General features: G+C 43.9%; 2 protein-coding genes across 7 annotated transcripts in view; both read right to left on the minus strand.

Annotated features, from left to right (window-relative positions):
• ECPAS (Ecm29 proteasome adaptor and scaffold) overlaps window positions 1-23,716 on the minus strand; it is a 295,320-nt gene that overhangs the window by 112,766 nt on the left and 158,838 nt on the right. The gene's annotated exons all lie outside the window — the stretch shown is intronic.
• PTGR1 (prostaglandin reductase 1) lies at window positions 216-22,795 on the minus strand. Of its 6 annotated transcripts, none has more exons than XM_082696963.1 (10): window positions 22,557-22,795; window positions 20,459-20,574; window positions 18,807-18,852; window positions 17,988-18,044; window positions 14,325-14,492; window positions 12,482-12,599; window positions 11,420-11,575; window positions 8,528-8,636; window positions 4,310-4,428; window positions 216-466 (listed from the first exon to the last, which is right to left on the minus strand). In XM_082696963.1, exons 2-10 carry the CDS (start codon window positions 20,562-20,564, stop codon window positions 356-358), a joined length of 990 nt encoding a protein of 329 aa, XP_082553089.1. In that variant the 5' UTR covers window positions 20,565-20,574; window positions 22,557-22,795; the 3' UTR covers window positions 216-355. The 6 variants fall into 6 exon arrangements, with proteins under 6 accessions (XP_082553089.1, XP_082553088.1, XP_082553091.1 ...); XM_082696962.1 differs by having other exon boundaries at window positions 20,459-20,888; window positions 20,989-22,667; XM_082696965.1 differs by lacking the exon at window positions 22,557-22,795 and adding an exon at window positions 22,224-22,389.

The following is a 23,716-nucleotide window of genomic DNA, read 5'->3' on the forward strand; positions in this document are numbered from 1 at the left end:
TTAAATAAATTTGTAATACGTATATAAAGCCGATGATACTATCCTCACTTTACAGATCAGAAAAAAAAAAAAATCAGAACTCCAAAGTCACAGAAGCAGTAAACTTTTGGACTCCAAACCATTAGTTTGTACCATAAGCCAGAAGGAACAGTAATAGGGAGTGAGGTGATTGGCCATTATTCACTGTGAAATTTTCACTCTCTATTCCAATTACATACCAGTTAAATGTATTTTATTAGGTAGATCAAACTCATCACAATGACTGTCTCTTAGATAATAAAGGTAATACACATTTTTACTAAATTGTTAAAAAGAAATTAATCACCCAAATGCTAGATTCCATGTGTCATTTTTTTCATGCTTTCACTATTGTTTTTCCCAAATTATCTCCTTTCAGCATTCCCATAAATGCAGCTGGCATGTTTTCAAATCCTTCAGTGATGTATTCGTGGTATTGGATTTTACCCTGTATCAGAACGATAACAAATATAGCAGATTAATATCATATTCTAAATGATACTCTTCTCATCATAGCAGCAAATTAATCAGGTACACTATAGGAAACCTGGAAATCTAAGATGGAGGCTCTGTCCTCCCATGAACTTCTAATCTATCTCGGGGCATGATCCACAAAGTCCGAATAAAACTTTGATAATAGGTATTAGATCACAGCATAATAATAAGAGAAGTGTCACAGGAAGTAAACAAGCAATTTCTAAGTAAATTATATGGGAAAGTTTAATAAGGTAATGATCTCAGAGGAGATGGAAGAAGGTGGAAAAAGGGGCCCCCTTGCAGGATATTATCTGTTTTAATCCTTCCGGTAGCTTCATGACATAGCATCATTGCCTCTTTGATCCCTGAAGAGGTGGAGCCTGTTGGGCAAATGTAAATACCATGGCAGTGTAATAGTCTGCCTTCACATCCAGCCCAGATTCTTTCAATATATGTTGAATATTCATTTAGGAGTGTGGGAGGGAAGGGTTCATTTAGTGAGGATTTAGATTTATCTTTCTACTACAAGGCAGTCTACTAAGTGGAATTAATTTACATTTTCAAGGTTTTTTTTAAAGGGGCCTTACGTGGAGACCGGAGTTACTTACTTATTTTCCTAATATACGAACATCACTTACTTTCCCAATATATTCCAGTGATGGCTCAGCACCCGGTATGGATATATGGAGGGACTGTTTGCCTGGTGGTCGTGCCACTAATATCTATGGAAGCTGGGGTTTGAACCCTTGACTAGAAAGCCCCAGCTTTATCCTGTTCTTAAAGAGGAAAAGAACCTGGAAAGGGGTTAAAAGCTGTAACCCAAAGTTTAAAAATTCAAAGTACAGGATGAATACTTATATAAAAGTGTTAATAATATGGTAAATTAAGGTACAGCATACAGAGGGGCGCCTGGGTGGCTCAATGGGTTAAAGCCTCTGCCTTCGGCTCAGGTCGTGATCTCAGAGTCCTGGAATTGAGCCCCATATTCGGCTCTCTGCTCAGCGGGGAGCCTGTTTCCTCCCCTCTCTCTGCCTGCCTCTCTGCCTACTTGTGATCTCTGTCCAAAAAAAAAAAAAAAAAAGTACAGCATACAGGGAAACTCTTTGTACTAACTTTGTGATTTTTCTTTTTTTAAGATTTTATTTATTTATTTGACAGAGACACAGTGAGAGAGAGAGAGAGAGAGAGAGAGAGCACAAGCAGGGGATGAGGCAGAGGGAGAAGCAGATTCCCCACTGAGCAGGGAGCCCAATTTGGGGCTTGATCCCAGTACCCTGAGATCATGACCTGAGCCAAGGGCAGCCACTTAATGACTGAGCCACCCGGGCACCCCTAACTTTGTGATTTTTCTGTAAATTGAAAACTATTCTAAAAGAAAAGCATATTTTTCAGAAGGGGAAGTGATGAGGGAAAAAAAATGAGAAAAATTAGGCCAATTTACTAGTTACTGAAAACAAAACTGTCATTAGGTCCACTCTGTCAGGAGGCATGTAGGACCCCAGTGGCTTCGTGTCATCAGCTGTGACCGTGGGAGGGATAGATCAGATTTCACCAACAGGGACAAAGAGGCTCCACACTGGGAACTTAAAAATCATTCAGCTCTTCTCAGCTTCCTGGAAAGAGCCCAGCTCAGCACTCCAAGTGCTGGACTGGGAAAAGCACCAAGCTCCATGGCTGCCAGAAGAGCAATCTTTTGCTCTGGATTGGGAAATGATGATCAAGCCAGGAGCTTAGAAGTGTGATACCGCTTCCCCTCTAACACTAAAATGATGGCCCTTGGTTGCTATGCAGCGTTCTGAATAACCATGTGGTCTATGGTGGGATAGGATCACAGCACAGGACAAGGGGATAGACTTCTCCTGTGGATCTGAGGCTATGGCCCTAAGACACCAACCGAGGGCCTGGAAGAGCCACGGCATGATTATATGCATCTCCGGATGTATTCGACAATGCACGAATGTTACCGCCTTTGTGGAGGTTACATTCTCACCAGAGGGAGAGGGGCGACAAATATACGTGAATTATAGAATACATTATGTTAAAAGGTGATGATTGCTATGGGTAAAAGCAAGATAAGGAGGATCAAGAACGAAGGGGGATTGCGGGCATGCCTGTGTGGCTCCATCGGTTAAGCATCAGATTCTTGGTTTCTGCTCAGGTCATGATCTCAAGGTTGTGATCTCAGTGTCATGGGATCGAGCCCCTCAGTGGATTCTGTGCTGAGTGTACAATCTGCTTGTCCTCCCCCCACCCGCCCTGGCTTGCAAGCACACACACTCACATGCATGCTCTCTCCCCCCAAATAAATAAATTTTTAAAAATGAAGGGGGATTGCAATTTAAAATAGGGCCATTTTAAAAGTTGCCTCATTCAGCAGGTAGTTTTTGACAAAGTCCTAAAGGGAATGAGCGAATTAAGGAAGCAGTTACAGAGGGACAGAGGGAGGTGGGGAGGGATTGGGCAGAGTGAGCAAGGGGGTGAATGCTATGAAATAAAATTGCAGAGGTAATGAAGGTCAGATCAAGTATAGCCTTGTAGGTTTTATTCTATATGAAATGGGGAGTTTTGCAGAGATCTGAGCTGAAGAATGACATGGTTTGATTTGTGCTTTAAAAGGTCACTCTGGGGGCGCCTGGGTGGCTCAGTGGATTAAGCCTTCTGCCTTCGGCTCAGGACATGATCTCAGGGTCCTGAGATCGAGCCCCGCATCAGGTTCTCTGCTCAGCAGGGAGCCTGCTTCCTCCTCTCTCTCTGCCTGCCTCTCTGCCTACTTGTGATCTCTGTCTGTCAAATAAATAAATAAATAAAAATTAAAAAAAAAAAAAAGGTCACTCTGGCAGCTGTGTTGGGAATTGTCTGTTGGGGCATAAAGTCAGGAGATCACACAGAGGCTCCTGCAACATCCAGGCTAGAACGGATGGTGGCCTGGACATGGGTGGAAGTAGTAGGGGTGGAACAGCTGGTCAGATTCTGCGGGTATCTTGAAGGTTGAGCCACCAGAATTTGCTGACAGAGGAGGTGTGGGTAGGAGAGAACGAAAAGAATCAAAGAGATGATTTCAAGGTTTTTGGATGGAGCAACTAGGAGGATAGAATTGCTGTAACTGACATGGTGAGATCTGTATATGGAATGGGTCTGGCAGGAAAGATCAAGACATATTTAGTTTTTGACGTGTTGAGTCAAAGATGTGTATTACATATGCGTGTGCAGCTGCTGCTGAGCGGCCGAGAGTCTGGGGCAGAGCCCCAAGCTGGAGACAGACGTTCAGGAGCCGTCAGCATCTGCAGGATATTTAAGGCCAAGAGCCAGGCTGAGCTACGTAAGGGATAGGTAGACTATGGGTAGAGAAGAAAAGAAGCCCAGTGAACCCAGTCCCGTCCCTTGGGACACTCTGTTATTCATTTGTACAGCAGGAAAGGAGTTGGCAGAGGAGGAGATCCTCTGAGAAGGACAAATCTGCGAGGAAAACCGAGAGCCCAGGGAAGAAAGGGTACAGAGGAGAGCGTGATCACCTCTGTCAATGCTCGCCACAGCCACAGGATGTGAACCACTGACCTTGCAGTTCACAGCATGAGGACATCGTCAGCCTTGACAAAGGCAATCTGGTAGAATGGCGAGAGGGTACAAGCCTGATACGTGGGTTTAAGAAAGAAAGAATGGACAGAGAGGAACTGTGGACAGTGAGTGTAAACATCTCTCTCTGGGATTTTATTCTAAAAGGGGGAGCAGGGAGATGCACCTGTATTCACCGTGGAGGTGAAACCTACAGTGTGGAGAGGGAATAGGCTCTTGTGTGCAACGAGGGAACAGTTACCTCCATGACCCACTGCAGCAAGTCTTTCAGAGCCTTCTGGCGGACCTCTCCTTGCCAGCGGGTGACGATGAACCCTTCCATGCGGAGCTCCTGATAGATAATGTTCTCTGGGGGTGGGCCTGTGAACGGGAGGACACATTTAGGTGACAGGCCATGGCAAAAACACAAGCAGTACAAGTCACATCACTGTTCTAGATTTCTCCACTCGTTTCCAATCCATGGGGCTCTCCATAAATCAACCTGGCCTCTGAGGCAGGCAGAATCACAGTCCCCAAAGATGGCTGTGAATTTCTTGCCTTGCATGGCAAAAGGGACTGTGCAGCTATGATCAAGTTAAGAGCCTTTAGCTGAAGAGATTATTGGGTATTACTCAGTGGGCCCATTATAATCACGAGGGTCCCTGTAAAGGAGGCAGAAAAGTCAGAAGCAGGAAAAAATGTGCAATGCTGGAAACACAGATCAGAGTGAGTGAGAGAGAGAGAGGGAGAGATACTGGGAGACTCTGTGCTGAGGGCTTTGTGGATGGAGGAAGGGACCACGAGCCAGGGAATGCAGCAGCCTCTAGAAGCTGGAAAAGGCAAGTTAACAGCCTGTTGAGCCTTCAGAAAGAATTCAGCCCTACTGACCCATTGTAGACTTTTGATCCCCAGAACTATAAGATGATAAATCTGTGTTGTTGCTAGCCACTAAACTTGAGATAGTTTGTCACAGCAGCAATCGGACTGACACACACTCAGAGCCCTTACACAGGCCAGGCAGCGGATGTTCAGCCTTCACCTGCTAGGGGCAAGACCCACCAAAAATGTCCTGAACAGTTCTATGGAACAGAAGGAGGTCCTGAAGATAAGCTGTGGAAATATTTCTGTGCTACTCAGGCGTAAATACCCTGATACTTCACATGTTCTTTTCTTTATGACTTACTGCACTCATTCTATGGCATAGCCCTCTTGTTCTCTTCTCAAAGCAGATATAAAAAAGCTATTGAGAGAGCCAAGAGAGAACAGATCAAGAGGCTCAGCGATTCTACCTGTCCCAGGCCTCATCATTTTGGGATACCAAGAGTCGGCCCAACAGCAGTCTCGCAATTTGGTGTGTATGAGAATCAGATAGAGAGCTGATGGAAAGAGGATGCTGGCTACTCCCCCAATTTCTGATTGTGGATACGGAGTGGATCCCAAGAATCTATATTTCTATAGTTCTCAGGAGAGGGTGATGCTGTTGATCCTGGGCTCACACTTTGAGAACCACCAGCCTAGAAAAAGCCCTAGGCTACCGGGCAGCCTATTACGAAGGTAGTACCCTTCTGTGTGTGAAAGAAAAGGTTGTGTTGGTTGTCTGGCTTGTTTTCCCAAGGATCTGAAGGGACCAGAAACCGAGGGAATAAGCCCTGAGCATAGTGTGAAAAGTTCCAGGAAGTCAGGTGAAAATGCCCAGGAAGAAGAGCCAAGGTGACTGGCAGAATTTTTTTGTGACGTCCTTGGTGACTGGCATCACTCAAGCTGAAGGTTCCCACTCAGTATTTGAAGAAAGTCACAGGAGCAGTAAGAAAAATGGGGCTTTTTCCTAAATCAAAAGAAACTGTTGCAAGATGAGTGAGACATGAGGGTGACACAGGAGAGTGGCACGTCCAGACGCTAGGTTGCTCTGGCACAAAGAGGGCTTCTTCAGAAGACCCACAGCAACCATATTTCTTTTTAGGTTAGGGATTGGAATCCTTATTTCCTCTTCTTGGAAGGGGATGAACTACTATTTCTGGGCTTATCCACCCTGATGGGAATACGGCTTCTTTATTGGGATCAATAAGAATATGGCATTTTAACACAGAGGCAGGGAAGGAAAAATAAAACAAGATGAAATCAGAGAGGGAGACAAACATAAGAGACAAACTGAAGGTTGCTGCAGGGGAGGGGGGTGGCGGGATGAGGTAACTGGGTGATGGGCATTAAAGGGGGGCACTTGATGGAATGAGCACTGGATATTATATACAACTGATGAATCACAGAAACTAATAATACACTATATGTTAATTAATTGAATTTAAATTTTAAAAAAAGTTGGGGCACCTGGATGACTCAGCTGACTATCTGCCTTTAGCTCAGATCATGATCTCAGGGTTCTGGGACTGAGCCCCATGTTGGGCTCCCTGCTCAGCGGGAGTCTGCCTCTCCCTTTCCCTCTGCTTCCTCCCTGCCAACTCATGCTCTGTCTCTGAAATAAATAAAATCTTAAAAAAATAAAACAAAATATAGTTAAAACCCATCAAAGAAAAAAAAAAAAAAGAATGTGGCACTTTAATGTGGCATTAAAGCCGGAAAATAATTAATTACCTCTGAACTATCCTAACAGTGAAATATGTCAGAATTTCTGGAGATCAGAGGCAGGGCAGAATCTCGTCTAAAATGGATGGACAAGGCCAGCTGATGTCTCAAAGACCTATCTGAGCAGCTGAACTTCCAAACCGTAATTGCTAAAAAGACTAGATCAAGTTACTGGACCCAAAATATTTGGCTGTACCTAATTGGACTATGGTCAAGAAAATGCATCCTGGAGCTTTGCTCAATGGGCAGCCAGAAGATTTCCCATGATTCTAGCTTAGCATCAGTCAGGAAAACACAGGGGGAAAAGTCCCTGACAATAAGACTGCTAAATGTACCTGGAGTCTTCTTAGAGAAGGTAGTATCTTTGATTTTTTCACAACCAAGAGGGAATCTACAAGCTGTCCTTTCTCAGCCTCTTCCAGTCTCACTCACTTGTCTCAATGTGGTTGTGGGGTTGTTGACTAGCTGGGCTCCAGGGTTTCATTCCCATGAGTGAAACCCATCACGGAATGAACACCCAATTTATTTATGGCTATCCTCCCACATCCCAATGACACTCTCCAAGATTCCTTTTTGTTCTTTTTTCTCCTTATTTTTGGGGGGGGGGGGAACAGATAAATCTGTAATCTCACGGATAGCACAGAGCTGTGGCAGTCTTGAGGGACGCCTGCGTGGCTCAGTCTACTGAGTGACTGACTCTTAGTTTCTACTCAGGTCTTGATCTCAGTGTTGTGGGATCAGACCCCGTGTTAGCTTGGGGTCTGCTTGAGATTCTCTCCCTCAGCCTCTGCCCCTCTCCCTGCACTGGCTCCCTCTCTCTCTAAAAGTTTAAAAAAAAACAAAACAAAAGAATCTCAAAAAATAAAAAAGAATTGTAGAGAAGGATTCTGTATGAGGAGTTCAGAAGACCCATCCATCTTTTAGTCTCTTGCTGATAAGATTTAAAAAGCATCTGGTCGGGGCACCTGGTTGGCTCAGTGGGTTAAGCCTCTGCCTTCAGCTCAGGTCATGATCTCAGGGTCCTGGGATGGAGTCCCGCATCGGGCTCTCTGCTCAGCAGGGAGCCTGCTTCCCTCTCTCTCTCTCTGCCTGCCTCTCTGCCTGCTTGTGATCTCTGTCAAGTAAATAAATAAAATCTTAAAAAAAAAAAAAAGCCTCTGGTCCTCTTGTCATTCATCTCCCCACCCACGGAGTAAGAGGCCTGTACCATGTCTCTCAGAGAAGCAGGACTTAAGGAATACAGTTCTCGAGTTGATACTGCTTTTGGATCTGTGCTATGGAGGGGAGGGGGCGGTGTCTGCATAGGAGAGTGGAGCAGTGGGGGACAGAGGCACAGCAGAAACAAAACAAGGACAATCCAGGAACAGAGGGGAAATGCACACTTCTTTCCCTCTCATTGGAAATGGTCAGTTTGGGGGAGCCAGTGTGTCCTGCTGCTCTAGGAACCATCACCACTACCATCAGAAGGAAATGGCAGCTCATTGTTCCCTTCACCCGTCAAGTCATCCTCCCCCTAACCCCATTCCTCCAGCAACGTCTCAAGTATCCTACAGAACCCTTACACTGCACCAGCCAGACCAAGGTGTTCTGTTTCTAAACCAAATCATGGTTTCCTTTTTACAACTTTGCCCAAAACAATAGGTAAAAAACTAAAACTTTTAAAAATTATCAACACGCTTCTATATTTTTAGATTTTGTTATTTCTTGGTATCAAAATGTGATACAAGCTATTTAGTACAAATATATGAAATTACATATTTTTAGTTTAATAAACACTATTTCATCAAGAATATCAGGAAGGCTTTTTAACATTTTGATAGTCACTGGCCTATAGCACATCCGTGAATCTTCTCCTTGTCCTGTCTTTCTGTCTCTGTGATGACGTGCACGAGCTCATTACCTGGGGGAAGCGGGCGAGTACTATTGTATGTAGAGATGGCCCCACATATAGCAACTCTTCCAAATTTCTTCATCTGGGGAATAACAATGTTTGAAAACTCTCCACCTACCTACACAGATAGGATGAAAACAAAACCCATGTTAAATAATCTAAACATTAGAAGACTCAGGAGAAGTCACATCCATCATTTCACAAAATTTATTCTAGAATTTAAAAAAAAAAAACCTGATTGAGTTAGCACAGCAGTGCAGAAAACTGCAGTTGGAAAAAGACAGGAGGCTGGACATTTTTATTTGTAGGAACATACCATATATAACTTATACGTTTTATTTTATTATATTTTGGAGTTCTCTGATCAGTTCAGTAATCTCATTGCCCCTATCCAAGAGCATGGAAAAAATACTTAAAAGCCACATCAAGAACAAAACTGGAGGACTCACACTTTCCAATTTCAAAACGTACTGCAAAGCTGTACCAAGCAAGACAGTGTGGGCACAGACATATAGATCAATGGAACTAACTTGAGAGTCCAGAAATAAACCCTTACTTTATGGTTCATTGATTTTTGACAAGAGGGCCAAAACAATGTAATTGGAGGAAAAAATAGTCTTTTCAACACATGGTGTAGAATAACTGGATATGGAAAAGAATGAAATCAGACCCCTTCTTACACAATACACAAAAATTAACTTAAAATGTATCATGGACCCAAATATAAGGGCTAACACCATAAAACTCTTAGAAAAAAAGAAAAAAAAATAGGAGTAAATCTTTGTGACCTTGGATAAAGAAAGGCCTTTTTAGACATGGCACCAAACGCCCAACCAACAAAAGGAGAAATAAATCGGCCTTCATCAAAATTTAAAACTTTTGTGTTTCAAAGGACAACATCAAGAAAGTAAAAGAAAAGCAAAAAAGAAAGTGAAAAACAACTCATAGAACAGGAGAAAAGAATTGCAAACCAGAGCCAATCCTCCTTATTAGTATATTCTGTATTTGAGAATGGGACCACTTGCTAACATTTATTTATAACCCAGAAATCAACACTCACAGAGCTTGCCTGATCATTTGGAGACAAGCCTAGAGCCACAGAAGAGACACAAAGTTCCCAGGCAAGGTCAACAAAGGCCAAGGCTCTGTCTTCTTTTTTCAGCTCTCCCAGAGATTACTGAGGAAGGAAAGCAGTAGAGGGCAGTGCAGAGTAGATAAAAAAGCTCCAGCTCTGGGGCTGGTTAGATGGAGTGTGAATCCCAAATATGGGATGAGTCAGGTAAGCTTCTTACCACTTCTGAACCTCCTTTTCTCTTTTGAAAAATAAAGAAAGGGGCATCTGGGTGGCTCAGTCGTTAAGCATCTGCTTTCGGCTTAGGTCATGATCCCAGAGTCCAGGGGACTGAGCCCAGCATTGGGCTCCCTACTCAGCGGGAAGCCTGCTTCTCCCTCTCTCACTCCCCCTACTTGTGTTTCCTCTCTCCCCATCTCTGTCAAATAAACAAAATCTTTTTAAAAAGGAAAAGAAAAATAAAAAAAATAGAAGCTTGTAGGGAAAAAAAAAAAAAAAAAAAAAAAAAAGAAGCTTGTAGGGAAGAACTGCTTTTAGGATTTAAGATGATCATCAAGTTGAAATATGTATATAAATGTACATAATTCCCCTAGAAGCAATGGTTCAGCGTTGGTGGTGCTTGATAGAACATAACTACCAAGAATATTGAGAATTGACTATATCTGATAAGGGACTTATCAGAGTTTTTATGAAGAACTCTTAAAACTCAACCAACAACCCAATTGAAAAATGGGCAAGAGACCTGAACAGACATATCTCCAAAGATATACAAATGGCCAATAAGCACATGAAAAGCCATCCAGTTTCATTAGCAATTAGGGAAGTGAAAATCAAAACCACAGTGAAGGGGCGCCTGGGTGGCTCAGTGGTTAAGCTGCTGCCTTCAGCTCAGGTCATGATCCCAGGGTCCTGGGATCGAGCCCCGCATCGGGCTCTCTGCTCAGCAGGAAGCCTGCTTCCTCCTCTCTCTCTCTGCCTGCCTCTCTGCCTACTTACGATCTCTGTCTGTCAAATAAATAAAAAAAAATAAAATCTTAAAAAAAAAAAAAAAAAAAAAAAAAAAAAAAAAAAACCACAGTGAAATTCTACTTCAAACCCACAAGGATAGCCATAATAAAAATCATAGATAGTAAGTGTTGATGAGGATGTAGGGAAATTGGAACCCTCATACACTGCTGGTGAGAATGTAAAACAGTGCAGCCATTTTGCAAAATTGCTTGTCAGTTCCTCAAAATGTTAAATATGGAGGTGCCACATGACCCAATAATTCCATGTATAAGTATATACCCAAGAAAAATGAAAACATATATCCACATAAAAACTTGATCAGGAATGTTCATAGCAACATTAAGCATAATAGCCAAAACGTAAAAATTACTCAGCTGCTCATCAATTGATGGATGGATAAATAAAATACAGTATATCCAGTCAATGGAACATTATGTGGTCATAAAAAAAGGGAATGAAGCCCTGAGACACATTACAACATGGATGAAACTTGAAAACATGCTAATGTATAGCATAAGAAGCTAGTCACAAAAGACCACTTTGGGGGACCAATAGGGAGTGACTATAATGAGTATAGCATCATCGTTCTGGGATAATGAAATGTTCTAAAACTGATTGTGGTGATGATTGTACAATTCTGTGAATGTACTAAAAATCACTAGGTTCAAAGCTTAAAAATGGGTAAATTATTATCTCAACACACCTGTTCTTTTAAAGGCATATATACTCTCTTTACATATTTTAGGTGGAAACTCAAGAAGCATATTCTTTTGTATAGTAGTTTGTTAGTAAATAAGATATTAAGTCCAATTTGTACTCACGTTATCAAAGTAACAATCATAACCATCAGGAGAGGCTTTTTTCAAAGTTTCTTCTAAAGACTCCACTGTTTTGTAGTTAAAGGCAACATCATATCCCAGCTTTTTAAGGTAGGCAACCTTTTCATCAGACCCTGCTGCTCCAACAACTTTGCAGCCCTAAATGGGGAGGGAAAAAATGGAAACCATTTATAAGTCAAAAGCATGGATCAACCCCCCTCCTAGCTAGTACAGTCAGGTTCCCCAATAACACCCTAAGTGCTGAGCCACATATATGAAGATAACCATATGGGCCAATAGGTCTATAGGTGAAATTAGTCCTTGAATCAGCCTACAACCCAACTTGTAAATTCTGCTTGCCTCTGACCAGTCTCTGGTTATGTGGTTTATAGCTCATTTTAAGTTGCTGGCTTGACAACCTTTGTATTTGATTCTCTTGGTTTTTTTTTTTTAAAGATTTTATTTATTTATTTGACAGAGAGAGATCACAAGTAGGCAGAAAGGCAGGCAGAGAGAGAGAGAGAGGAGGAAGCAGGCTCCCTGCTGAGCAGAGAGCCTGATGCAGGACTTGATCCCAGGACCCTGGGTTCATGACTGGAGCTGAAGGCAGCGGCCTAACCCACTGAGCCACCCAGGCGCCCAGACTCTCTTGTTTCTTTATTTTTGGTCTTCTCTTGCAGTTACTTGCATGCTATCTTTTGGTACAGTGGTCCTTTAGACTATAATCTGGGCTCAGTTCTGAGACTCTCAGGCCCCTTGTCAGCCCTCCCGGTGACTGCCCCCTTGTTCTTTGATCTGGGCTAAAGCATTGGACTAGATCCTATCTAATCATAGAGGAACTAGAGAACATCCTGAAAAGCACTTTCAGGATGAGACCAGAGACTGTATTGGTACAGAGAGTAGTTCTTCAGAAATCTCTTATATTCTGAATGTATCTTCAACTTCTAAACAAGACCCACTCCACTGAATTCTGTAACTGGGGAAGGTCTGCTCTGTTCACTGTTGTGTTCTCATTGCACACTGTGGGTGTTGAGTAAATGTTTGGCACTTGAAGAAGCCACTTACCTTGAGCTTAGCTATCTGCCCCACTACAGAGCCCACCGCACCTGCTGCCGCATTAACCATCACTGTTTCTCCACCCTTCACACCACAGATATCAAGTAGGCCAAAGTAGGCGGTTAGCCTGGGGAAGGAAATTAAAGATATGTGGATAGATTTGTTGATTTCCCCTATAACTCATCCATATACATCCTGAAGTCCTTCTCGACAGCCCAGTGCTGTGGGTCCAAGTAAAAGACACACACACACACACACAAAAACCCCACAGGAAATGAATATTACTGACCACTAATGGTCCATCTCCTCCTTAGGAATAAAGATGATGGGAACTAGAGAAGAAATGGAGACTTGGATGGAAAGGGGCTGCATCTGTCAATCCCTAGGTCAAGTCTCAGAAGCAAGAAAAGATCCACTCAAGGGATCCTACAACAGTGTGTCCTAGAACATGTGTGCCCTAGGAAGAGAGCGAACTTTGTGAGCAAAGCCTCCATGTCATCAACAGGACAGACAGAATGGTATGCAGTGTCTAGGCACAAGTGGGTCCCGGAGAGACACTGGGAGTTTCCCATGGCTCCTAAGTGAGATGGAAGAACTTGTGCCATTTCCCCATCTCATCCCAAAGGGGATGTCAAAGTCAGCTTGCAAAGAAAGAACTACGGGGTCTACAGAAATGCAGTTCAGACAGTACTGACAAATACTGGGTGAAGAACCCACCAGCTTGGATGGCCATCCTGGAAGGCGCTGTGGCAGAGGACTCAGTGGGAAAAGGAGACCGGTATAAGACTAAGACAGATCAAGTTCAAGAAATTGTTGTCTTCCCTTCCCTGACACAGAATCTGTGTTAGCCCTTGGAGCTTTGCATCAACCTTAGGGATAAGAAAAAAAGGAAATTCTGAGTTTTAAACCTGAACAATGTGAACAATCACTGAATTTATTATGTTTTAGCACCCCTGAGTCTGAGCCAATGAAATTTGGATCCACTATGGTGATTGCTAAGCCACTTGCAAAATTTCAGACAAATTCATGTAAAGTTATTTCCATACAAAACAGAAATTATACGTCTGCCTCTGAGTATATCTGGGGACCCATCAGGGTTGGAAATTGAAGGTGAGGCAGGGAAAGGCACAGAAATCTGCACTTTTTCTAAGGACCTAAAAGCTAATATTCCCACAGTGTTTTTTGAAAGTCAGATGGAGTACCGCCAGCCTCAGAATCAACTGGAGTTTTATAAAAAATATGGATTCCCAGGCCCAACCTCAGACCCACTGATTCAGAAATGCTGGAACACGAACACCTGGATTGTATATGACCAGGTGATTCTTATGAATCAACAGAACCACCGCCCCAATGAACACTGAAGCCAGAGTGTGCCAGACAAGTTAGCGTAACCTCAAATGCAAAGCAGAAGGTGCATTTTCTGATTGTGTCATTCCACCCATGACAATCAGTACCTCTCCCATCCCAATCTCCATTCTAGAAAATTCTAAAATCAGTTCTCAGTTAGACATATTGACCCAAGATACACAAGGCCTTTCCCAAACATCACACCCTTCTAAAAATGGAAAGAAGTAAAAAGGAATCTTAGAGGAAAAATTAAAGGCACAAGTTGGTCTAAGGGGGACTTCAATCAATAACAGATTGGAGAGCAAAACACACGAACATCTCCAGCTTGGCAGAGAAAACAGAGGTCCAATGAAGGAAGCAACACAAACTCTGGGGGAATGTTAAATCTCTGGAGCCTGGATAGCCGCAAGACACCCTATGTGCTGACCACATTCTGAACAAACTATTTTAGTAAAACCAGAATGTCATGTTTTTAAACAAAATGAAATACACCCATGAAACTCACCCTGTCATGCCCACTGTTCCCAGAGCCAAAGACACTGGGATGGTGTCTGGCCACTCTGTGGGTAGCTTTTCCAGATCTTTCCCATCAGAAATAGAGTGCGTCGACCAGCCTGAAAAAGCTACTACCAGAGCTCCTGCTGGGAAGGCTGAGTTTTTACTTTCCACAACTCTGGAAGATAAAGCACATTACAACATGGGAAACCTCTTTCAAGGGAGTTGGAATGCTGCATGGGTGGTTTCCTAAAAGGGCAGTAAAGTTAATAATCCATGATTAAATATCCCACCACATCTCTCCATCATAATTCCTTGCTGCTGGTTCCTCGGCCTCCTTGAGAGAAAATATGGGCCATTATCAGAGGAACTCTCTGAACTGGATCTACATCTGTCCCCATCCTCACCCATTTCTCTCTACGAGGCATATATCCTTGGGCTCAAGGTGCCCTGGACACCAGCCTATTCTGTTCTTCAGGGGCTGCCCTTCATCCCTAGTCCCTCCTTTTTCCCAAATCTATAGCACTGTCCTCTCCAGCGCAACCTGCCTTTCAGCCCTGCTACTCCACTAGGGTCACAACAACTTCTGATTGCAAAATCCAGTGGACACTCCTCATTCATTATAACACTCTGGGCTACCCAGACTCTTCCTCATTGGTTTCCATAATACTGACTTCACCGGGATTTTTGCCTCCCCCTCTAAGTTGCTTCTTGTTAGTCTCATCTGTGGACTCTCTTTCTCCCACCTTCCCCCACTGTTACCATTTTTTACTGTCTTCCCCCTGATCATGAAGCTATGTAACATATTTATTTTAGAAAATTTGACATATGAAATAAAAATATCAGTTCTAATCCCACAATACAAAGATAACGGCTAATATTCTGGGGTGTGTTACAGCAATCTTAATTATATATTTTGAAATGTATATTATGAGAATGCAAACTGGCGCAGCCACTGCAGACAAAGTTATGGAGAGTCCTCAAAAAATTAAAAATAGGGGTTCGTGGGTGGCTCAGTGGGTTAAACCTCTGTCTTCGACTCAGATCATGATCTCAGGGTCCTGGGATCTCAGCCCCTGCTGAGCAGAGAGCCTGCTTCCCCTTCTCTCTCTACCTGCCTCTCTGCCTACTTGTGATCTGTCAAATAAATGAAATCTTTTTAAAAAATGGAAAAATTATAAAAAAATTAAAAATAGAACTACCATATGATCCAGTAATTCCACTACTGGATATTTGCCCCAAGAATATGAAAACACTAATTCAAAAGGATATGTGCACTCTCATGTTTACCCCTGAATTCAAAAAGATATATGCACCCCAATGTTTACCTGTATTATTTACAATAGCCAAACTATGGAAGCAACCCAAGTGTCCACCTATAGAAGAATGGTCTAAGAAGATGTGGTTTATATGTATGTGTGTGTATACATATTAAGTAAGAAAAAGCAATTTATAACACCCAGCTGGGCCTACCATACCACATCCTGGTTGATACCAACTTCATCAACTTTTCCATTAAAGTCAAACTTGACTTAGTACAATCAATGATGGACTGTCTCTATGCTAAGTGTATCCCTTGTATAACTGACTGTGTAATGGATGAAACTGAGACACTGGGGCAAAAGTATTGAGTAGTTCTAAAGACTGCCAAGGATCCAAGATTTGAATGATTACCATGCACACACAAAGGAATCTATGCAGATGCCTGCTTAGTACAGAGAGGAACTGAGCACAAGTGTTATATTGTGGCTACAGTTAACCAGGACCTTAAAGGAAGGATCCAGAAGATCCCTGGAGTTCCCATCATATACATTGCTAACATAGGTACAACGTTGAGCAGATGCTAGAAAATAATGGAGCCCTTTGGTTCTAATTCTTAAAAGAATTAAGAATTAATTAATTAATTAAGAACTAAGAGTTCTTCTGCCTTCCTTTACCAACTTTCTCTGTTGCCAGTTCGCATTAACAATATGCTATAGCATGAATTACTCTTCTTACCCATTTGCTCTGTTATGAGCTGAGTATGGTTAAATACACTCACTTTTTTTTTTAAAAGATTTTATTTATTTGACAGAGAGAGAGAAATCACAAGTAGGCAGAGAGGCATGCAGAGAGAGAGAGAGAGAGAGGAGGAAGCAGGCTCCCCAAGGAGCCTGACATGGGGCTCGATCCCAGGACCCCAGGATCATGACCTAAGCCGAAGGCAGAGGCTTTAACCCACTGAGCCACCCAGGTGCCCCTAAATACACTCACTTTTTGATGTCATTTTGAAATTGATATTTTGTATCATTTAAAATATTGTTACATCTTCTTATAAATTAGATGATTGCACATTCCAAAAAAAAGGGCATCTCTCAGGCATCTTGGTGGCAAGGTTGGTTAAGCATCTGATGGGGTTTAGGCTCAAATCATGATCTCAGGGTGCTGAGATTGAACCCTGCACTGGGCTCTGTGCTCAGCACGGAGTCTTCTTAAGACTTTCTCCCTCTTGGGGCGCCTGGGTGGCTCAGTGGGTTAAGCCGCTGCCTTCGGCTCAGGTCATGATCTCAGGGTCCTGGGATCGAGTCCCGCATCGGGCTCTCTGCTCAGCAGGGGCCTGCTTCCTTCCCTTCCCCTCTCTCTACCTGCCTCTCTACCTACTGTGATCTCTTTCTGTCAAATAAAATAAATAAAATCTTTAAAAAAAAAAAAAAAAAAAAAAAAAAAGACTTTCTCCCTCTTCCTCTGCCCCTTCCCAAACCTGTGCTCTCTCTCTCTACAATAATAAATAAATAAATAAATAAATACGCATCTCCTTTGACCTATAATTTATACTTCTGGGAATTTAATGTGAAGCAACATTCATCCAAGTAGGCAGAGAATACACAGACATACACATAAAGACGCATACATGTTCCTTGTAGAACTATTTGTGATAGTAAAAACTGGAAACGGTTGCTACTAGGAGCAGATTAGTTACACAGCAGATAACAATGGGATAAATTTGCAGCCATTAAGGGATGCCTGAGCGTCTGAGTTCAGTTCAGGTTGTGATTCTGGAGTCCTGGGTTTGAACCCTGTGTCAGGCTCCCTGCTAGGTGGGGAGTTTACTTCGTCCTCTGTGCTTACCCCCTCCATGTGTGCTCTGTCTCTCTCAAATAAATAAAATCTTTGGGAGAAAAAAAAGATTGATTAAAAAAAAATTGCAGCCATTAAAAGGTAGGTAGTATATTTACTTATTATCAAAAAGATATCCATAACATATTAAGTGAAAAAAAAAGCAATTTATTGAAGGGCATATAATCCCATTATTTAAGAAAAATTATAAATACTAGTTGGTGTACTAAACAATTTTTGAAATAATAATACATTAACAACAGTCACCTCTTAAGTTTCAGCTGATGAGGGATCTTCCAGTTTCCATGATACTAATTTTTAATTTATTTGAATTTTTGCAATAATTGTAAGTTGGACAATTATAATTTTTTAAGTAATTTTTAAGTAGCGATGGTAATTTCACTGGCTTCCCTCCATCCCAGTTAGTCAGGAAAGGGGCAAGGTTCCCCAAGCTGCTTCCAAGATCAGTGAGTGAATCACATGGGCTGAAGAAATTATAGGGATGATAGACAGAAGCGGACCCAGAAGAAGGTAAAGGAGAGACATATTTCTCAGACATGGAGACACAAAGAAATACCTGGCCACTTGCTGCCCCATCATCACATCACCTTCCTTCAATTTTTTGGATGCCACTCTGAAAAAAAAATCCATTTTTAAAACATAAAGACTTCTTGGGAAAGGGCACCTGGGTGGCTCCGTGGGCTGCGTTTCTGACTCTTGATTTTGGCAGGGGAATTGGTTGGTATTGGTTGGCAAGAGAACTGATTGAAAAGGCTTACAAATTGGAATCGTCACAGAATCCTACTAACCACACAAAAAAGGATGTTAGTTAACATTTGGAAACTTTTCTTTTTTTACCTCAGATTTGAATCTCTATTGATCAGCTCTGAAAACAATTATTTTAAAGAATGATGACTACATTATTTACCAATAAGCAAAATTACTGAGAAGTTAGTGCCGCACAAATGCTTTTATTCCCTCCCTTCCCTGAGTTGTTTACTAGGTACACATATTTGATTAAATTAAAAGAATACGTTAAATGGAAGGCAAAAAAAGCTTATTTTAGTCTTACCATCTTCCTCTACCCAAATTAGTTGTCAGTAGTGAAATGGACAAATTGGATTTGGGTTTCTTTAGTCTTTTACTTTTTTGAGAACAGTGAGAGGCAAATTGTGCATATTAAGATAGGAAATGGTGGTCAAAGAGAGGGGCCAAGGGAATCTCTCATCAAACTTCTCAAACCTTTGCTGGCAAAGATGAGCATCCATGAATCTTATCACCGATATAATACTGGGACAACTGGGGGAATGACAATCAGTTGGATATTTTAAAAGATGGACTATTTCAAAACAGGGTCCAAAGCACAACACATAACTTTTTAGGAGGAAAATCATACCTCATATACGGATCCACAGTAAGGAACAAAGCTTCCAGCAGGACCTCTATAAAATAAAGCATTCCACAGGCAATTAGAAACTCAGTGCTTGATGCCTTTGTTGACTTTGGCATTCTACATAAACAGTCAAAGTAAACATTCTAAATAAGATCGTCTTTCTGCTTCACGGTTGCCCTTCTGCACTTGCTACTGAAGAGACAAGCGGGGTCCAGCCCAAACCATCATCAGCCTCACCATCACCATCGTCATCATGTGATTTTCTCAGAACTCACTCCAGGCTTTACATGGATTATTTCATATGATATTCCCAACTATTACTCTTTCCATTTCATTTAGGCTTAGATTAAGGAACTTGGTCAGAGCCACATTTATAATCACTATGTTCCCGTGCTCCCATAAGGTTTTACTGACAGCCCCTGTTAGGACTAAAGAATATAGATTTTGCTGGAGTGACCCTCATACACACATTCTCTGGAATTTTGAACCTGGGTCCTGGCTATCTATCCCAACTTAGATGGGACTGAACTTGACTATGCTATTTGATTGCATGCCCCTTTCTCCAAGCCTGCCTACCCACCTGTAAATACCCCTTATTGTCTGCGCTACTAAATTAACCTCCAAACATGCTATGTGCTACTGTTTCTCTTCCCTAGATTTCTGTAGGGTTTTGCCTTGTCCTTCCACTTCCCCCAATGGGATGGGAGACTCCTCAGTGAAGGATGAGAGTTTTTCCCTCCTGTCTGTGCACAGGATAATCTGAGCTCTGCACACGGCTGTTAGGCTCTACTTACCCCACTTGCTTACCCCATCATCAGGCTTGCCAGGACAGAGAGGAAATCCTCCCTAGCGTTTGTCAAAGTCACAAACATGTACCATTTCAATTATGAAAGAAATCAGAGGGATCCTCCTCCCACATGACATCAAGGCTTCAAACAGAAAACCTTGAGAAAGTCTCTGTGGCAGATTGCAAAATTGTCACAAAGATGTCCCATCGCTGTGTGGGACCTCCTTGTCGTCCTCCCATCAAGAAGTCTATGTCTCGGGACACCTGGGTGGCTCAGTCGGTTTTAAGTGGCTGCCTTCAGCTCAGGTCATGATCCCAGCGTCGTGGGATCGAGTCCCACATCCGGCTCCTTGCAGGGAGCCTGCTTCTCCCTCTGCCTCTCCTTGCCACTCTGTCTGCCTGTGCTCTCTCTCTCTCTTTCTGACAAATAAATAAAGTCTTTAAAAAAATTCACTTTTTGAATTTGGACATGGCTATGTGACTTGCTTTGCATAGCAGCAAACATGATATAAATAGAGGCTTAAAATGTACTTGCTAACACCTGGTGCTCTAGATCAGTGGGACCACTGAGAAGACAGAGCTCACAGCTGGCTAGAAGCCAGCCTGCTAGAAAGGCCACCCAGAGGCCTCAGGCACACACATCTGCAGAAAGCTTGCTAACCACCAGACGAACGAGTGAGGTCCATCCTCCAAGAACGGTTAGCCCAGATGAAACCTAGAGTTACCACCAACTTAATCCAGCCCAAATTGCCAACCCACAGAATTGTAAGCCAATACATGTCGTCTGATGTCACTAAATGTCAAAGTACTTTATTGTGCAGCAAAGGCTAACCGATACAGTCCTTTTCAGCTCAAATCTGTGACTTACCTCCATTTTTTAAGGACGGGAGTTCAACCGTCTTCAACTCGAAGTTGCTGTGAGTAGGGCTGCCTTCAAAGTGCTTCTTCAGGGTCCAGCTCTTAGCACGAACCATCCTGAAGTTTCTGGAACACAGACGACTACCAGGACGTGACTGGATTCTGATGACTTCCCAGCCCCTGCCCTGAAGCCCGGCAGCAGGATCCATTCATCGTCTGCTTCTCTCCAGGACCATTTCACGCCAACCACATTCATTACGAATTTTCTACATTTCTGTTACTGTGCTGAGCACTTCGGACGCATCATCTCATTCTACCCCCATAAATTCCCTTTCAGACTGAGGCATTACTATCACTGCCAGTGGAGAGAGCACGAAGGAGGAAACCGAGGCTTCCTCAGAAATCTCCACGACAGGGAAAACTGTTAAAACGGACACATCCTTCTTGTTTCATTGATTCTTCTAATTCACAGACCTGTACCCCTGGGGATAAAAATATGTTTATAAAAAATAAAAAATTAAAACAAAACAAAACGGACACATCCTTCCCAGCCACCGCGGGGGTTGCCTTAGGGCACCGGACAGCTCCGCGGCGGGCAAACACTCCGCTCCTCGCCTTACACACAGCGAATCCTGAGAAAGAGCGTCCAACGCCCGAAGCGAACGGAAGTGGGCCCGCGTCGTTCAGTGGGAGACACAACCCAGGCCACCAGTCTCAGCCTCCGGACGCCACGGCGTGGCGCTGCCGCTCCGCTCCGGGGCGAGGTGACTCGGCCACCAAACAGGAAATCCGAGGTCTACGCTCGCCTCCACAGGAAACCAGAGAGAGGATTCCGGCGGCCCCAGAGCTTTGGGATCGGGGCATGTTGCTTGGACGGATCTCCCCCGTGTCCCCCGGGAGCCGCCCCTTCCTCACGTGTGCGCCTCTACCTCTAGCGGACCCGGTCCGCGGTCGCTATTTCCGCGGTCCCGCCGCAGAGTAAACAGGAAAGTTAGGGGGTCCCCGGAACAGAGAAAACTGAGGCGGAGCTTTCCGGCCGCAGGAGAAGTCGTTTCTGGCCGTCAGCTCTTTCTGCGGTCCGCGCCCCACCGACCCCGCTTGCGTGTTCGCGTTCCAAGGGACTGCAAGAACCTCGGTAGTTTGGGATTTTATGGAAACGGAGGGAACGCAAAAACGAATTGTCTTCACCTGGCCGGAAATCAGCCCAACCAAAGCGGACGCAGCGTCTCGACGGCAAAACTCCCAGCGCTGTTTCAAAAGCAAAGACGCATCCCACGTGGGCTGAAGAACAGGGGCTGTCGGAGCGCGCAGACTCCGGGCGAACTGGACGGGAGAGCGGACGACGCCGACCCTTGCGGGCTGTCAAGACTTCAATCAGTCAGGACCCGGACTCCCTGGATTTCGGACGACCTCTGCCCCAGTTCCACACTGAACTTTCTTATGCCCAGCCCCCCTCATGAATATGCATGTTGGGCGCGGGTCACGGCAGCGCCCTGGATCCTTTTGCTTTGCGAAGGGAGCGTTCCCGGCAGTCGAATCCGCAGCCCCGTTCTTCTACACGTCTCTTTTCCCAAAAAGGCAGCCATGTGCGAATTCTGACCTCGCTGCAAGTTCAGAAGTCGTCCTCCGCCCCCCTCGAAAGGATGTGGCTTCAGAGGCAGCCGAAGTTCAGGAACAGTCCCACCCACCAAAGGAGGGTGTCCGGGTGCAGTGCCCTCAGCCACACTCGCCCTTGGCTCCCACCTCCTTTCCCGCACACGCCCGTCTCCACTAACCGAATTCCGACCCCTTTCTTTCGTCTCCTTCCACAATGGTCCCAGGTTTGCAGTCCCGCAAGTTTCTGGGCCAGCCGCCGCCCTGGCTAAGGCAGCTTTGCCGTGCACCCAAGTGCCGACAGGCCGTGCGCTTCGTTCCAGCTTGTCTCCGAACCCTCCAAGAACAAGGAGGGGCCGGTGGGCTTCGATCGGGACATCTGGCTTTCCCTTTCCTCGTAGTGCAAGACTCTTAAGTTATTAAGCAAGAGAGGGAAAACAACGCGCAAACGTTCCGTGATAGGGAATTCTAGGGACTCAGCAGGAAAAAAGAGCGGGACGGAGATGTTTACTTACCCAAGTCCGCAGGTTCCACTACCAAGACAGAGAATGTGGTTGGGGTTGTGCAGCAGAGCGCCCACCGACTGAATTTAAGGCCATCTGGGGGAGAGGGTGGGGCTTCCCCCAAGGGCGGAGCTGCTCCTGCAAGTTTGTGCATGTGTGTGTGTGTGTATGGAGGGGTGTGCTTCGAATAGCAAAGGTCTCCATCAGAGCCCTGCCCAGATGGAACTGTACTTGCAACAGTTCCCAACTAAGAACTGGGTGCAAAGATGGTGTGCAGGAGAACCAGCTGCAGCCTTCCCCGCTCAGGCAGGAAGGAGACAAATGCAGGATCCCTGAGCAGAGGGCAGAGTTTTCTACTTTTTATTTATTTATTTATTAGAAAGAGAGAAGGAGAGAGAGAATGGGGGAAGAGCAGAGAGAGGGAGAGGGAGAATCTCAAGCAGACTTCCCACTGAGTTCTGATCCAGCCAGGGACTAATACACCTAATATATTACCAGATTGTTTTCCAAAAATAGCAGTTTACATTCCTACCATCAATGTTGGTGAGTTTCTGTTACCGAAAGCTAACATCAAAACATATTATTGTTGTATTCACTTTTTGCCAATTTGATCAGTGCAAATGAATTTAAGCTCCCCCAAAGGATGAGATCTGACTTTATTCAGATTTGTACCCTTGCACCTACCTGTATCAGTTAGAATAGGTTTTTTGTTTTGGGGTTTTTTTGTGGGGGGTGGTTTGCACGTTACATAAGACTCATATTGGCTTAAAAAATAAGAGAGATTTACTGGTTCGTGTGACTAGAAGTAGGATGGGCTTCAGGTCTGGTCTGAATCAAGATCTGGCATATTTTATCCTATTACACTGCTTTCTGGGCATCAGAAAGTCTTGCTTCCCTCAGAGTGACACAGTGGCTGCAGTAGCTCTACGGACCTAAAGGAAAGAAAAATATCCATGTCACAAAATTCCTAGCAAGACTCCTCCACCTTTCATTGGTTGAAATGTCTCTAAACCAATCAGGGGCCAATTAAAGACTGAAAAGCTTGGGCCTGGGTTACCTAAACTAGTCAATGTCATCAGGGGTCGGATTCCTCTCTTCTCTTTGCTAGGCTTTCAGTTAACAAGGCACTGAGTCAAAGATTCAGAACTCCAAGAGACAGACTTCTCAGCTTT

Source organism: Mustela nivalis (assembly GCF_964662115.1).
Source record: "Mustela nivalis genome assembly, chromosome: 13".
NCBI lineage: Eukaryota > Metazoa > Chordata > Mammalia > Carnivora > Mustelidae > Mustela > Mustela nivalis.

Bases quoted from the DNA above. Each gene is read 5' to 3' on its own strand.
- PTGR1 (XM_082696962.1), bottom strand. From the start codon at position 20,657: ATGGATCCTGCTGCCGGGCTTCAGGGCAGGGGCTGGGAAGTCATCAGA. The intron at 14,493-17,987 runs GTATTTCTTTGT...TTTATCTTCCAG, and splicing joins ATGGGGCAGCAAGTGGCCAG to AGTTGTGGAAAGTAAAAACT. The intron at 4,429-8,527 runs GTAATGAGCTCG...TCCCGTTCACAG, and splicing joins TACTCGCCCGCTTCCCCCAG to GCCCACCCCCAGAGAACATT.